Source organism: Lampris incognitus, chromosome 20 (assembly GCF_029633865.1).
Source record: "Lampris incognitus isolate fLamInc1 chromosome 20, fLamInc1.hap2, whole genome shotgun sequence".
NCBI classification, from domain to species: domain Eukaryota; kingdom Metazoa; phylum Chordata; class Actinopteri; order Lampriformes; family Lampridae; genus Lampris; species Lampris incognitus.
Genome location: NC_079230.1, coordinates 35,382,478 through 35,397,644, shown reverse-complemented (window position 1 = coordinate 35,397,644; position 15,167 = coordinate 35,382,478). Strand labels below are relative to the sequence as shown.

At 43.0% G+C, this 15,167-nt stretch overlaps 1 protein-coding gene across 2 annotated transcripts in view; it reads right to left on the bottom strand.

Moving 5' to 3' along the window:
- LOC130130734 (ribonuclease kappa-A-like) overlaps positions 1 to 15,167 on the bottom strand; it is a 52,279-nt gene that overhangs the window by 17,955 nt on the left and 19,157 nt on the right. The window contains exons 3-4 of one of the 2 annotated variants that reach the window (XM_056300528.1): positions 8,944 to 9,064; positions 8,157 to 8,656 (exon numbers count right to left, since the gene is read on the bottom strand). In XM_056300528.1, the coding sequence (XP_056156503.1) occupies positions 8,639 to 8,656; positions 8,944 to 9,064 (139 nt within the window). In that variant the 3' untranslated portion in view covers positions 8,157 to 8,638. Of the gene's footprint in view, positions 1 to 8,156; positions 8,657 to 8,943; positions 9,065 to 15,167 lie in introns of those variants that run through there. The other variant, XM_056300527.1, reaches the window with a different exon arrangement.

Below are 15,167 nucleotides of genomic sequence, written 5' to 3'. Positions count from 1 at the left end.
TTCAATATTTTTGAAATTATGTTTTTGATGCAGACTCTTCACAGAATCCATTTGTTGTCCAACCGGCATATGCCAATTGGGCACCATGGATTGGGAGGGAGACGAGGAAAAGCAGCAAAGTACTCAACACGGAGTATCAAAAGCTCCCATTGCAGACATCGAACTAGACATCGAACTAGAATAGGGTCTAATTAGCTTTTCAGATTTCGTGTTTTCATCTTTTCAAGGCATGGCAAGGTTTTTGCCCACTGGATAGAGCAGTCCAAAGCTCTACTGAGAGGTGACCTGCCTCCTGTCTTCAGGCTCCCAAGACTCCGGAAACTGACGTTTTCGGAAGCCGTCCAGGTCAGATTGAAATTCAATTTAACTACCGGTATAATCAGAACCATTAATAACTAATCCATTCAGGTGCTTCAAACACTTTATTAACTAATGTTGAAAAGTGCATTGTTAAATACATATATATTAACTAATGTTGAAAAGTGCATTGTTAAGTAAATATATTTTTCAGTCATTTCATATTTTTCATCTGTCTTGTTGCTCTCTTACATTACAGGAACATAACGAGGGCTTAGAACCAGAGGGGGGTAAGTGACATTTGACAAACTTTACAGGACAGCCACAACAAAAAATGACCATACATTGTCATTGTGTGTTGTGTTTTTACGATATTTGATGAATTACTCTGGGTTGGTTTAGAATTCACAAGTTGTCCTTTGCAACACATCCCTAGAGGTTCCTTTACATTACTTGATGACCACTAAACCCACTACAGCAAAGATGGCAAAACGTGCAAGAGAAGCCCGCAGGTCTGCCCATGAAAGATTGGTGGACTTCATCACGAAGCTGAAGGGGTCGGACAAACGGCTACTGGTATGATACCAATAATAATAATGCTTATACATAAAAACATTTCTAATAGCAAAAAAGATGATCAAAGCCTGATCTTCTGCAGTGCATTTATTTGACATGGTCTTTGTTTCTATAGGAAATAATCACAGGTGAAGGCAGCTCCAAGTGGCTGGTGTATTTCAGGTCTGCGAAACCAGACAGGGTCTTCACCTACCTGGAAGAAGACGACCAAATTGATGAACTTTTTAAGCACATCAACTTGGTCCTCAAAGGAGCCACAAAATGTGCACCTTATGTCCCAACGACAGAGTTCCAGAGAGTCAGCTTCGTGTTGGATGTGCTGATGCCTGAGGTGAGGTTTAACTCAACCATCTAGTCTTAGTTACATTGATTTCAATAATTGTCTGTTTATCCAGTCATCAAAGCCTGTATTATAACTGTTAAAGGGCATTCCGCGATTTAGTGGATGGGTTATGCTCGCCCCACCACTAATTTGTAGTGTGTTGTAAATATGGGACCTCTTTTAACTGGAGGTTATCTATCTCTACCAGGCCATTGTCCACGCTCTTGTGGCAGTGGACAACCTCTCTGTAGCTGCGGCAAAGAGAAGATTTAACGCGGGACCATTGTATGATGAAAGGTACAAATGGCTGAAATCAGTCTACCACTTTGTTCCTAACATCCCCTAGCTGTGTTAATATTCATGATACACCATGAGTTCTCATGTCTGATCGATTGTATTTCTTATCTCTCCTTTTCTCTGTCTCTTTTCTTTTCCCAAGGTATTCTTTAGTGAAGTGCAAGAATTTAATGATATTATCAAGATGCAGAAGAGGCAGTAGATCGAGGCCGAGCATTAATATTTTTATTTTATTTTGTTTTTGTTTTGATGTTTTTGTTTATTATTATTATTATGTAAAACCTCAACCACATTCTGTAAAATGCTTAACCCGATGATAACACTGAAAAATAATAAAATAAATTACTTTAAAAAAAGAAAAAAAAAGAAATGTGCGTCTGCCTTGGGGGCCCTCCACCCTAGGGACCCCCACCAAGCCCCTGGTCACAGATGTTTACCATGTGAAGATGTCAAATGTTGCGCACAATGTCACATTAATAAAGATTATTGTTATATTTAACCATATTATCAAGATGCAGAAGAGGCAGTGGATCGAGGCCGAGCATAAAGGCAGGGGTGACTTACATGTGTAAATGTATTGTTTAGTGTGTTCATTTTATTCTTTGACATTAACTAGTTTAACAAGCCTGTTCATTAACCGTTACTCGCATCACGTAAGCATACGTGAACGTGCTCGTTCACACAGTAGCCTTGGTTAAGTTTAGTCTCTTTACACAATACTGAGGTGCTTTGATAACAACATGTACAAACATGTGTACCGGTTTATTTACATGGATAGACAACATGAATGTAATGGTTAGAAATGTGCGTCTGCCTCGGGGGCCCTCCATCCAGCCCTCCACCCCGGGGACCCCCACCAAGCCCCTGGTCACAGATGTTTACCATGTGAAGATGTCAAATGTTGCACACAATGTCACATTAATAAAGATTATTGTTATATTTAACCCAGTTTATTCTGTTTGTACATGCATATTAACCCTTAATAGAGTGGGATATCCCACTGTTATTATAGCTAAAACAAATAGTCTCATTGTCATATGTATCTTAGACTGTGTGCACAACGGCACTGGTAATTGTAAGATTTGACTTGTATGAGAGGAAATGCCAAATTTCTCAGTTGAGTACACATCACATTAGGGATCGGCTTGATAGGTTTTGAAGATATTTTACTTTTAGACATTGAATACTAAAAGCCTATGTTGACTTAACTACTACTTCACCTGGGCCCTATACGACAAAGCGAGTTTGTGTGTGTTTGTAAGTTTCGGTAGATAGCCCCTTCCGTCTCATTTGTCCCAGCAGTAGATAATGGCAGGTTCTATGGGTGTGTTTAAACTGTGGTTGGATAAGGCACCATGTTATCAGAGCCTGTGTATTGTGCTCAGTGTTTGCTCAAAGGGGCATCTGTTTGCCATTGAGTCTAGAGGTTATTTTGCCCTCGGTGGGCTTCTGTAAATCTTACCATAATTGTTACACACTCAGGCAGTGACTTTCTGTATCCGATAATAACTGATTAATGAGGGTGGAGTCGTTAGAAAAATAGCCCACATTCTAACCATCCATAGCAAACGTTAGCTGGCATTCGCTAGTGTTGTTAGACATCTAGCTAACGTAACGCAATTGCTAACATTGTTGGCTAACGTTATCTAGCTAACGTATCGCTATTGTTGTGCCTCCTGCGCATGCTTCTGTCAAGTGTCTCTTGCGCATGCTCCTGTCAACTGCGGAGGTGCCTCTTGCGCATGCTCCTGTCAAGTTCCTCTTGCGCATGCTCCTGTCAACTGCGGAGGTCACGTGATGGTCCTGTCAACTGCGGAGGTGCCTCTTGCGGAGGTCCGCCATTTTGTCTGCAGCCAGCTACTCTTGTTACAATGAGCTGGCCTGTGTTTATCTGACTAAGTCAGGGTTTATTTTATTAGCCTATACTTTAGTATTCATTTCTTCACTTAGTCTAAAGCCGTATTAGGATATTGTTTTCTGTTCTCTATTTGTTGGACGTGAATTTTGATTTTAGCTTTAAATGTTGGAAGGCAATCGTCTGATCACACGGGGGGGGGGGGTGTATGAGTGCGTGTGAAGGAGTTGGTTGCAGGCAGAGCATAACGTTAACTCGCCTGACAGCCTAACAGCTTTGTTAGGTCAGTTTACTCTGCTCGAGGTTGAAAACAGCTTTGCATACTTGCATAGTGTTGGTAACATTAACATGTTAGCTCATGGTTAATTGTGATAAATTAGGCTACCATTTCGTTCATTCGTCTGCAATAGTTGAAAGCCATGCCGGTTTGGTCTGACAGCAGCGTATTTCTGCGAGTCGCGGACCATTCTGTTTTGTTTTAGAGCTAAGCAGTGTTAGACTGCATGGCAGAGTTTACACATCTCACAGTTGTTCATGTGTTGGTTTCTTTGAATGCCCACGCTATGTGTTTTTCTTGTTTTTGTGTGAGTCTACTAAGGCAGATAGGGGTATGAAAAAACATATTGCACACGCGCAGTATGCAATCACATAAGGGAGTGTGCTACTTGAGCCTAAATGTTAAGGGTCTACATTCGCCGGTTAAGAGGAAAAAAGTTTTGTCTTATCTGAAATCTAAACACTGTGATGTAGGGTTTCTCCAGGAAACGCATCTATTAGATCAGGAGGCAAGAAAACTACGTACTGGGTGGGTGGGATATGTGTGTGTGGATCTAGCCGCAATAGGGGGTGGCTATACTGATTAATAAGCATCTCCAATATAAATGCATTAAGGAGACCACAGATGATTCAGGGAGGATCTTAGTAGTTCTAGCTGAAATACAGGGCCACTCAGTTATTCTAGCTAATGCCTACGCGCCCAACATGGAAGACCCATCCTTTATTGGTAGGTTGGAGTGTAAATTGAGGGAGATGGGAGACCACCCAGTCATCATGGGGGGAGATTTTAATCAGGTGTGGGATCCTGTTCTGGATCGTCAGCCTTCAAGGCCCCAACCCTGTAGGTCAGTGAGTGTATTGAAGGATTTGTGCAAGGATCTGGGCCTGGTAGATGTATGGTGCCTACATAATCCAACATCCAGAGAATATACATACTACTCCCCACCTCATGGCACACTCTCTAGGATTGATTACCTCTTTGTCTCAGACTCCATTGTATCCTCTGCAACATCCTCTAGTATTGGTAGTATTCACATTTCAGACCACGCTCACGTAATGGTCAGCATTCTCCCCTTTAACAAGTTGAATAGGACTCCAAGATGGAGGATGAATTCAAGCCTTCTTCTGGATGCTGGCTTCAGAGAATCCTTAAGAGCCCAAATAAACCTCTATAAGGAAACTAATCTACTAACATCCCCATCAATGGGAACAGCATGGGAAGCCATGAAAGCCTTCCTAAGAGGACATGTCATTCAACATGCCTCTTTTAAGAAAAAACAGAATATGGCTAAACAAATTGAATTAGAAAAACAAATTGAGACAGTTGAGACCGCCTATATACAAAACATGATGCCTACTAATTTAACCTCACTTACACGTCTTAAATATCAATTTAACTCCATTCTCACTGAGAAAGCAGAGTTTGCCCTATTCAGAGCCAGACAAAAACAATTTGAAGAGGGAGACAAAGCAGGGAGAATGCTGACCAGATACATAGAGCAGAAGGAGACAATGAGCGCCATACCAGCGATTAGAGATCGGGGGGGACCCTATTATCAGATATCAATGCAGAGTTTAGACAGTTTTACACCAGCCTGTATACTTCTGAACTGCAGGCGAACAGTGAGGAAATCCGAGCCTTCCTTGGTAGTCTGAACCTCCCCACTCTGTCTGATGAGCAGCATGAGTTATTAGATGAGCCCATCACTGTTGAGGAGATAGTAGAGGTCATTAGAAGCCTACCATAAGGTAAAGCCCCTCGCCTTGACGGCTTCACAGCTGAATTCTACAAGTGCTATGCACTGGAGTTAGCCCCCATGCTATTAGATATGTACACAGAGGCGTTTCAAAATGGCTCCCTTCCCCCCTCCCTGATGGAAGCAGTTATTACTGTAATTTTAAAAAATGGTAAAGATCCGGTAGATTGTAAAAGCTACAGGCCCATCTCATTGCTTGGCTATGATGAAAAGGTACTATCAAAACTGCTAGCCAACAGACTCAACAAAGTCATCACTACCCTGATCCACCCTGATTAGGTGGGCTTTATCCCCAAACGTAGCTATGCTGACAACATCAGACGCCTGATACACATTATGTGGGCCACTCATGATGCGAACTCCCCCTCTGCGGCCATATCTCTGGATGCAGAAAAGGCGTTCGACAGGGTTGAGTGGCTTTACCTATTCCTCACCCTGGAGTCATTTGGTTTTAGCAATACATTCATCACCTGGATACAACTCCTGTACACACATCCCAAAGCTGCTGTGCAAACTAATGGCCTGATCTCACCCTGGTTTGAGCTAGGTAGGGGGACCAGGCAGGGCGACGGCATCTCTCCGGGCCTATTTGCACTTGCTCTGGAACCACTGGCGGCGGCCATTCAATTAGAACCAGCATTCCCAGGGATACAAATTGGTCAATCAATACACAAGCTGATGCTTTACGCGGATGACGTCCTAGTTCTAGTCTCAGACCCTGAGCGCTCCCTTCCTGCACTGCTTACGATTATAGACAGATTCTCTCATTTATCAGGTTACAAAGTTAATTGGCAAAAATCAGAAGCCCTCCCCTTAACCTCGTACTGCCCCAAGACCTTGTTCCAGGGAGGTAAATTCCCCTGGCCCAGCAATGGCATTAAATACCTGGGTGTGACTTTCCCCCCTAAATTAGATGATCTAGTGAAGGTCAACATCGAACCTCTACTGAGTCAATTTAGTGCAGACATTGAAAGATGGACTCCTCTTTACTTGCCACTATGGGGGAAAGCTAATGTTTTGAAAATGACCTGTACACCGAAGTTCAATTACATTCTCCAAGCAATCCCAGTGAGAATCCCGCTTAAATATTTCAAACAATTTGACAAGCTATGTAGCAGATTCCTCTGGGATGGTAAATGCCCCCGACTTAATTTGAAAAAACTACAAAGGCCAGTGGACCAGGGTGGGCTGGGTATCCCAAACTTACTGTTATACTACCAAGCATTTGGTCTCAGGCATCTTGCCCACTGGATTTTACCTCCCGAGCGTCCCCCCCCCCCCCGGTTTGGCATCGAAAGTACACTTTGTGATGCTCTCCCTCCCCTCCATCTTATGACCGCTGCACTGCCTACAGAAGCTATGACCCATCCGATAGTTGTCAACACTCAATGGATTTGGAAACAAATCTCAATTAGACTCAAATTCAATCCCCACCTGAATTTAGCAGCTAGTATCTGGTTGAATCCCAAGTTGAAGATTGACAAAAAAACCCATTTATTTGGACACAATGGGCGGGAAAAGGAATATTGGTTATAGGAGATTTATATGATGAAGGTGGTACAATGAAATCATTCACGGCGCTTGTGCAACAGTATGGCCTCCCCCAACAGCAGTTCTGGAGATATCTTCAACTAAGACACCTCTTGTCTCAAACTTTTGGGTCTATCTCCACAACCCCGCCTAGTTCAGATGTACTGTCGGATATAGTTAAGGTGTTTGGCACAGGCCATGAAACTTCAAAATATTACTTGTTGTTGACTTAACACTCTGATGGTTTGGGATCCAATTTAAAGTTAATCTGGGAGATCGATCTTAATCTTACCTTTACCAGTCAGGAGTGGGAAAACATTTTAAGGAATTATAAGAAAACATCACGGGAACTCAGGACAAGATTAGTACAGTTCAAAATAATTAACAGGGTATACTGGACCCCCTCAAGGTTATACAGGGCGAAACTAAGAGACAGCCCTGACTGCTGGAGGTGTGGGGAGGGCCCGGGTACGCTTATCCACATGGTGTGGTCTTGCCTTGTTGCACAAGAATTCTGGACAGCTATATATGAGAATATCAAACTTATACTAACAACAGACATCCCATTTTCTCCAAGCCTCTTTGTTCTGGGAGACCCTACTCCTTTAAAAGCCCTTCCACGAGCACGGGCAGAGTGGGTCCAGACAGCCCTGATGTTGGGCAGAAAGCTCATGGTAACAGAGTGGAGGTCGGCCACCCTACCTCACACCAATGTATGGTTCTCCCATCTGGGACTTGTGGCAGCACATGAGCGACTCTCCTTTAGACTCATCAACCAGGTGGAGAAATACGAGGCCAAGTGGACGCACTATATTTCCTTCATTAAAGGCCCCGTCTAATCTGTGACAACTAATCTATATCTTAACATCAATTTACATACTACCCTCTATCTGCCAACTATGTTTTTATTTTTTTAAATTTTTTTCATTTTCTCTCTGCTGTTCCTATTGTCTTGTATACTGTTAAGACTCGTCTTATGATCACCCTTAATCCAAATGTGTCTGTCTCTTGATATTGTCTAGTAGGCCCTGTTAAATTGTTCCTTCCATCTCTGTAATCCATGTGTGACGTCATGGCCTTTATTTGTATTAAAGGAAAATAAAAACTACTGATTATAAAAAAAACAAAAAACACCAATTACAATATACAAACTGCTAAACAAAGCTTTTTTTCGAGGAACTGCAGGGAAAAATGATGATGAAAAGGTTGTCCTAATGACACAGATACAGCTTGTGACTGGTGGTAATTGGTAGCACAATGTTTATTTACAGTGGTCAGTTGGAAAACATGGATAAGAACAAGGCACTATAAGAACAAGATTCTTAACATTTAAACATTTTGAAATGGTTGACAAGATGAATTTAACTTATTTAATTATGTATTCAGATTCCAGGGAAAAACACAAATTGAGTAACTTACTTTTTCTTAGAAATCAAATAATGACAGTAATGAATCTGTGATTAAGAATTTTGAATTGGTCTTTTCTTAAACATAAATATATGCTGGCACTCACAAAATGCAAAGACCTACACCAGCAATCTTCAGCTGCATCCAGAATTACCTCTAATCTCCTTTTTTGTAAGCTCTGCTTAAGAGCCTCTGTGTGGAGTCATAACTTAATGGGTGAGGAGAACATCAAAAGGAGAATATATGGTGGATATCATCAAACCATCCAAATACATCCTTACAAATGTGAACCTTACAACTCCTCAGTCCAGCAGGGGGCTACTAGTGCACCAAGTACTCCTAGACGAAATTAGCAAAAAGATATGAAATAATATTTACGTGAAAAGGGGACAAGAATGTGTCAAAATTACACAGCATAATGTCTTAATACATTCTTTGCTGGCCGGATACTGCTGCTTATTGACATGTTGAGAAAGACAGGTTTATAATCATATACAATTGCAATGCTGGTCAAACAACACACACATTGCACCATGTAAGTTTGCATGTGCAAGTTTAAGTGCAAGAGTAATCCCATTTAACAACTTTAAAAATTGCTGCAATATAAGTGAAATTAATCCAATCACCTTTCGCTTGTTGAGTTTCATCTGGCAGAAGGAGAAGGCTGCTACCAACACATAGATGCCCGCTGCTACAAAACAGTTGTAGCCCACTTGATCGTAGAGGCCATAGACGTTTGTTAGGTTACTTAAGGAAAGAGAGAAAAAAAGTTATCATACTGTTTATTTACCAAAGGGACATTTACATTTTCAACAACCCACAAATAAAACAAAAGTGCACATGTAATTAAAAGCTGGATACAATTTACTCCATCAATACATTAAACTTAACATGAAGTTAGATTGTTCAATCATAGTGTGTTTGTGTAAATGTGCATGCCACACGGGGTGATGGATGCTGAAAAATGAATCAGATTTTTGGATGGTGGGGCAATGGTTGAAAAAGGATGAGGATAGAAAGAAGGTTAAAAGAGATGAGAAGTGTGACATGTGAGGTCAAGAAAGATAGAGAAAGACACTTGATAGTGCAATGAGATGAGTATAAAAGAATGATGATAGGAAAAGAAAACCAAATGTTTTGCAGTGTTTTTGGTTTAGCTCTTTGGCTTATACACCCTGATTCACAACTAGATTTTTTTAGGCCAAATGCCAGTGTTGGATTTCTAGTTTTAAATAACCTAGTGCTGACCAGTGTTTGTATAAGAGTCGATTCATATGCTTGCAAAACCGGTGGGGTTGCCAAAAGGGGCGCTTTTCCAGTCCCAAGTTCCAGTTGCAATGTAGAGCATTCATTGACATTCAAATACTGGCCCGCACAGCTTCTCCCAGTCCCTTTACTTCTGAGCACAATGAGTGAAAATTCATGGGGATGAATTATTAAAGATTAACATGCAACATTTACTCATTCACATCTAGAAGATGTGAGCAAAAATGTCTAATTAGCTACAAGCTAAGTTGTAGCGTCAATAAGCAATAACTTCTCACATTAGTCTATATTCCTTCATGGTTTAATATTAGCTAGCTACATAAACATTAAGCCTGCTGATCCAGACCTGTTGGTTGGCTAACTTTAGCTAGCATAAATATATATGCTAACTTAAGTTAACATATATTTGTTAAAAAGTGATGCTGGCATTACTTTATGATTGAAAGCTATTTTTCGATACTTTACTCGTGGTGGATCTCACATGCATAAAAGAGATATCCTTTCCTGAAGAATACAACAAAGGACAAAATCTACGACTACTACTACTACTACTTTCGGCTGCTCCCGTTAGATAATAATAATAATTTAATAATAATAAGTATTAAATAATAATAATAATAATTACATTTTTATAGTGCTTTTCTAGACACCCCCAAAGAGCTATATTGAAGGAACGTGTCTTGACGATCATTTGTCTTCACATTACCTCTGGCCATGGTTTTATTGGAAGACAACCTAGTCTTGTTCATCTGCTAACCAGCTGTTAAAACCAATTAACGTCCCTGCAAGCCATGCAGTTTTTTCATGTGTTCAATAATTTTTCATTTGCCGTCGTCTCAGAAGCTGATGGGAGTTTGGGGAGGGCCACCAGTTGCACTCCCTTACTGAAGCGGCCCACCACTGTCAGGATCACAGTGTTACCCTGGGGAGGGAGGCAGTCCGGAGACAAAATTCAACGCCATGTGGGACCAGGGCCAGCTTAGAGTTGGGAGGGGCTGCAGCAGACCCGCGGATCCCTGGTGAGAGGCCCTGCTTGTGAGCACAGACGGAGCAGGCCTTTACGAAGTCCCTGACGTCGTTCCTCATGGTGGGCCACCTGAAACGCCAAGCCAGGAAGGTGAAGGTGCGGTGGACACCCGGGTGGCAAGCAAACTGACTGGCATGGCCCCACTGAAGAACCCGGGACCGGACTGAGTCCGGGACGAACAGGCGGCGTGGAGGCACGTGGCTCGGGGCAGGATGGGAGCGCAACTCCTGCCTGACCACGTTCTCGATGCCTCAGGAAGGATGGGAGTCGGCTCCTCTGTAGCTGGCTCCCTCCTCGGGTGTTGTCGGGACAGGGAGTCTGCCTTCGTGTTGCGGGACCCGGGGCGATAAGTCAGCGTGAAGTCAAACCGACTGAGGAAGCTGGCCCACCGTGCCTGCCTACCATTGAGGCGCTTGGTTGCTCAGATGAATGTCAAGTTCTTATGATCAGTCCAGATGGTGAACGGCTGTTCCGCTCCCTCCAGCCAATGGCGCCACTCCTCCAGAGCAGCCACCACTGCCAGCAGCTCCCGGTTCCTGACATCGTAGTTCTCCTCGGCGGGGAGGAACCGGCGAGAGAAGAGGGCGCATGGATGGACCTTCTGGTCAGATGCTGACCGCTGGGAGAGGACAGCCCCCAACCCAGTGTCCGAAGCGTCCACCTCCACGATGAACTGCCTCTTGGGGTCGGGGTGGAGCAGGACCGGGTCGCTGGTGAACCTCTCCTTGAGGGACTGGAACGCAGAGCAGGCAGCCGGGGACCAGATGAACGGCTGGGAGGGGGAGGTCAGCCTGGTGAGAGGTTCTGCCACGCGGCTGTAGTTCCTGATGAACCTCCGATAGAAGTTCGCAAACCCGAGGAAGCTCTGTAATTCTTTCCGTGATGTGGGATCGGGCCAGTCTACCACAGCCTGGATCTTGCGGGGGTCGGCCCGGGTCTGTCCCCTCTCAACGACGAAGCCCAGGTAGTCAACGGAAGGGGAATGGAACCGGCACTTCTCTGCCTTGACGAAGAGCTGGTTCCAGAGGAGACGTTCGAGTACCCGGCGGACATGCTGGACATGTTCCTCGAGGGTCCTGGAGAAGATGAGGATGTCATCGAGGTAGACCACCACAAACTCGTCGAGCATGTCACGGAGAATGTCATTCATGAGAGCCTGGAATACCGCCGGGGCGTTGGTGAGGCCGAACGGCATGACCAGGTACTCATAATGACCCCGGGGCGTCTTAAAGCTGTCTTCCACTCGTCCCCCTTCCGGATCCGGACCAGATGATAGGCACACCGGAGGTCCAGCTTAGTGAAGACTGTAGCCTGGGTGAGGGGCTCAAGGGTGGAACTCATGAGAGGAAGGGGGTACTTGTTCTTGACGGTTATCTCATTGAGTTGGCGATAGTCAATGCAGAAACATGCACAAGAAGAGTTAAAAAAATGTGGAGAGAAAGATGCTGTGACAGCACAGCATTGAGAAAATGATGAGAGCCACTTTCTTCACTCAGAGAAAGACATTATCAGTGGGACCGACACTTCTGACTTCAAAAAGGAGTGGCCATATCTGTTTGAGACAACTGGCATGAAGACTCATTTTAAAGAGCTTACAGGCGTGGACATCGAAGACATAAAAATAGCAAATAAATGTTCCAGAGTTATTTCATTTCTTAAATCTAGTGACAAGACAGGGAAGATGGAGACCATCTTCAACGAAATGGAAACATCAAGCAAAAATGTTGCAGATGTGAATGTTGCAGCGTTTCTTCCACTGCTCCTCAAGTACTTCAATGAAGAAGAAGAACAGATGTTCTACAAAGTGGATCAAACAACCTTGCCCTCTGAAGTGGACTGTGCTGAACTTCCAAGTACACCATGTATTGTTGTGTGTGATATGAATATTTGTCTTTTTCTATTCTATCTACATTTAAGATACTGTTATTTTAGTATTGTGATAACTTTACTGAACAGCTTATTTTCTGTGCATGATAACTCTTTATTGTATCAAAAGTTAAAGTTTTGAATTTACACTTCTTGATTGGGTTATTGTCTGATTGGCTGTTATTGTGGTTGTAGCTATTCTCGGCTTCATAGTATTTGAGACCATCCCTAAGATTTCCCCATTTACTGCATCTGTATCCTCAAATATGTTTATGCATTGATATTAATGATGTGAAGCCTGCGGAGTTACTGTGGTTCAGGCAGACTACTCAAGTTGCGCGCATCCTGATCAGCTAATCAGTCGCATGCTTACCTGCTCATTCCTGGCTATTCTGCTGCCGCTGTCACCGCTGCTGCCTCTGTTTTGCTATTACATTTGCTGCTGCTGCTCGTACTGCTCCTGAGGTACTGTACCTCCCCAGCATCCACCTGTGGGCTTTGTTTCTATGATCCTCTGTGGGGTCTGCTGTTCATTCCTTGTAATGTCTGTCAAGCAGATCATTATTCAGGGAATGAATAAACTGAGACAGAGCCTGATGTCGAACCCGCTGCAGCCATGTTCAAGAACCCTATGCTGTGCTTCAGCTTGCCATGTTTATGCTCAATAATTTATTTTTCGCACTTCAGAGTTGTCTGACTGAACTAATAATACTTCAAACCACAATATATTAAAACAAAAAAACAGAAAACTATTACCATTACTTTGATTGTTATTGTTGTACTGGACTCAGCAATTTTCAGTGTTTCAGCGCAACATTTCAGTTGTTAAGAGTTATGGTCTTTTGGCTCAGTTTGTCATGAAAATGTTCCCCTTTTCTCTTGTCCTTGTACACAACAGGAAACTCGACTTTGGCAGCGGAGAATTTTGCAGACCAGACCATTGTGAATGGCCACATCAGAGTCTTCAGTGATGCTCTTATGCTGATGTTTGGTTCGTACTACTGTATGAACATTACCCAGCAGCCCAAGCATCAACTTTGGAGTTCTTACAGTGGTAAGACAGCACTAGTCAATTTAATACATCAAAATACGATATATAATGCACATAAAACTGAGCACTGCTCAAGTGCTGAAATGATTAGTACAGGGGTTCCCAAACTTAGTCAACTCAGGGCCCACTTGAAAATCTCAAAATTCTTTGCAGCCCACCTCTGCCCTCATCAACAATACAGAGGCCTAATAATGCGATTTCAGTGCACTTTTTTTAATCTTAATGATAAAGATAAAACATTCAGAACTGAACTGAAAGTAGCAGGAAGCTCCAAAGTCACTAATGCAGCATGCTGATCCTGCCTGTTCATGGAGCATCCTGACTGAATCCTGAAGAAACCAGGGAATGTCTTCAGTGTGGGAGGATGAGTTCACTTTCATGTCCACTGAGGGTGGGACAGATCACTAATCCACAGTATGGTTTGATTTACATTGTTGTTGTTTTCCCTTTCCAGAAACACCATTCTATTATTACATTTTATTCAAAGTAAAGATGGTCATCTGTAAAATATCAGATTACTACCTGAAGTGAGAAGGATCACCCAGCTGTAGGCACCTACATCTGTTATCATAGTTAAATCTCCTTCTATGGTTCTTGGTGAATATTTAGCTTTTTTATTCTTAAAGTTTTATTGCTCTGACAGTAGCACCTCAGCGTTGGAGTTCCAGGAGCAGCCACAGGCTCTCCTGGTTCTTCACAAAACCAGAAGAAACCAGAGCTCTCCCAGCACACTTCACAGGTGTTGGTCATAATGGGAAGCTTTGTTGGTCACAATGTGGCACATTCACACACCTTCAATTCATGATCCATCTTTGGGCGATTTCTTTTCTATTTGGATAAATTGGGGAATGCTTGGAGATTTATGGAGGAGCAGGTGCTTTACTTTCAGCCTACATGCAGATCAGGAAAGCCTGACCGCCTGCTGCACACGAGCACTCATGCCAGGAGACAAGTCACTCAGACCGGTCAGGAGTCAGCACTGCCACGAGGAGGCCCCACTAGGAGGTGGAGTTGGGTCGTGGAGAGCAGCAGCATGGAGCTGCCGAGATGACAGGCCGCCCGCCAGCTGAAGATGGACTTGTGTTGTGGATATTTCTCAGTGGGCTGAAGTTAGTTTACTGTGTGGCTCAGCTGTTAGATAACGTTGCTAACCTCTGAGGCTGAAGGGACATGACTGAAGATGGTGCTGGTTCCCGCCCGGTCTGGGTGACTTGTCTCCTGCTGTGAGTGCTGGTCGGCAGGCAGATCTCTGGTCAGGCTTTTCTGCTGTGCATGTAGGCTGAAAGTAAAGCACCTGCACTTCCACAAGTCTCCAAGCATTTCCTGAATTTATCCAAATATCACAATAACAAAATGATAAAATCAAAAACTTAATTTTAATGTTCTTTTTTTATTGTCAGAGAAAAACAACCTTGTTTTCTCTTTTTCTGATTTGGTTATGAAATGCAATAATGAAAGATCGACCCATACATGGAGTAGGACAATGTATTACTGACCTTTTGAATTTTTTATAATAAAATTTCAAGAACTTATGTAAATTTATGTAATTTACGTCATTTGATATCACAAGGGAGAGTTATGACTAAAAGAAAATGAGTGAAAAATGGTCCGAACTGTACCTGAGAGTTCATTTTTGTTTT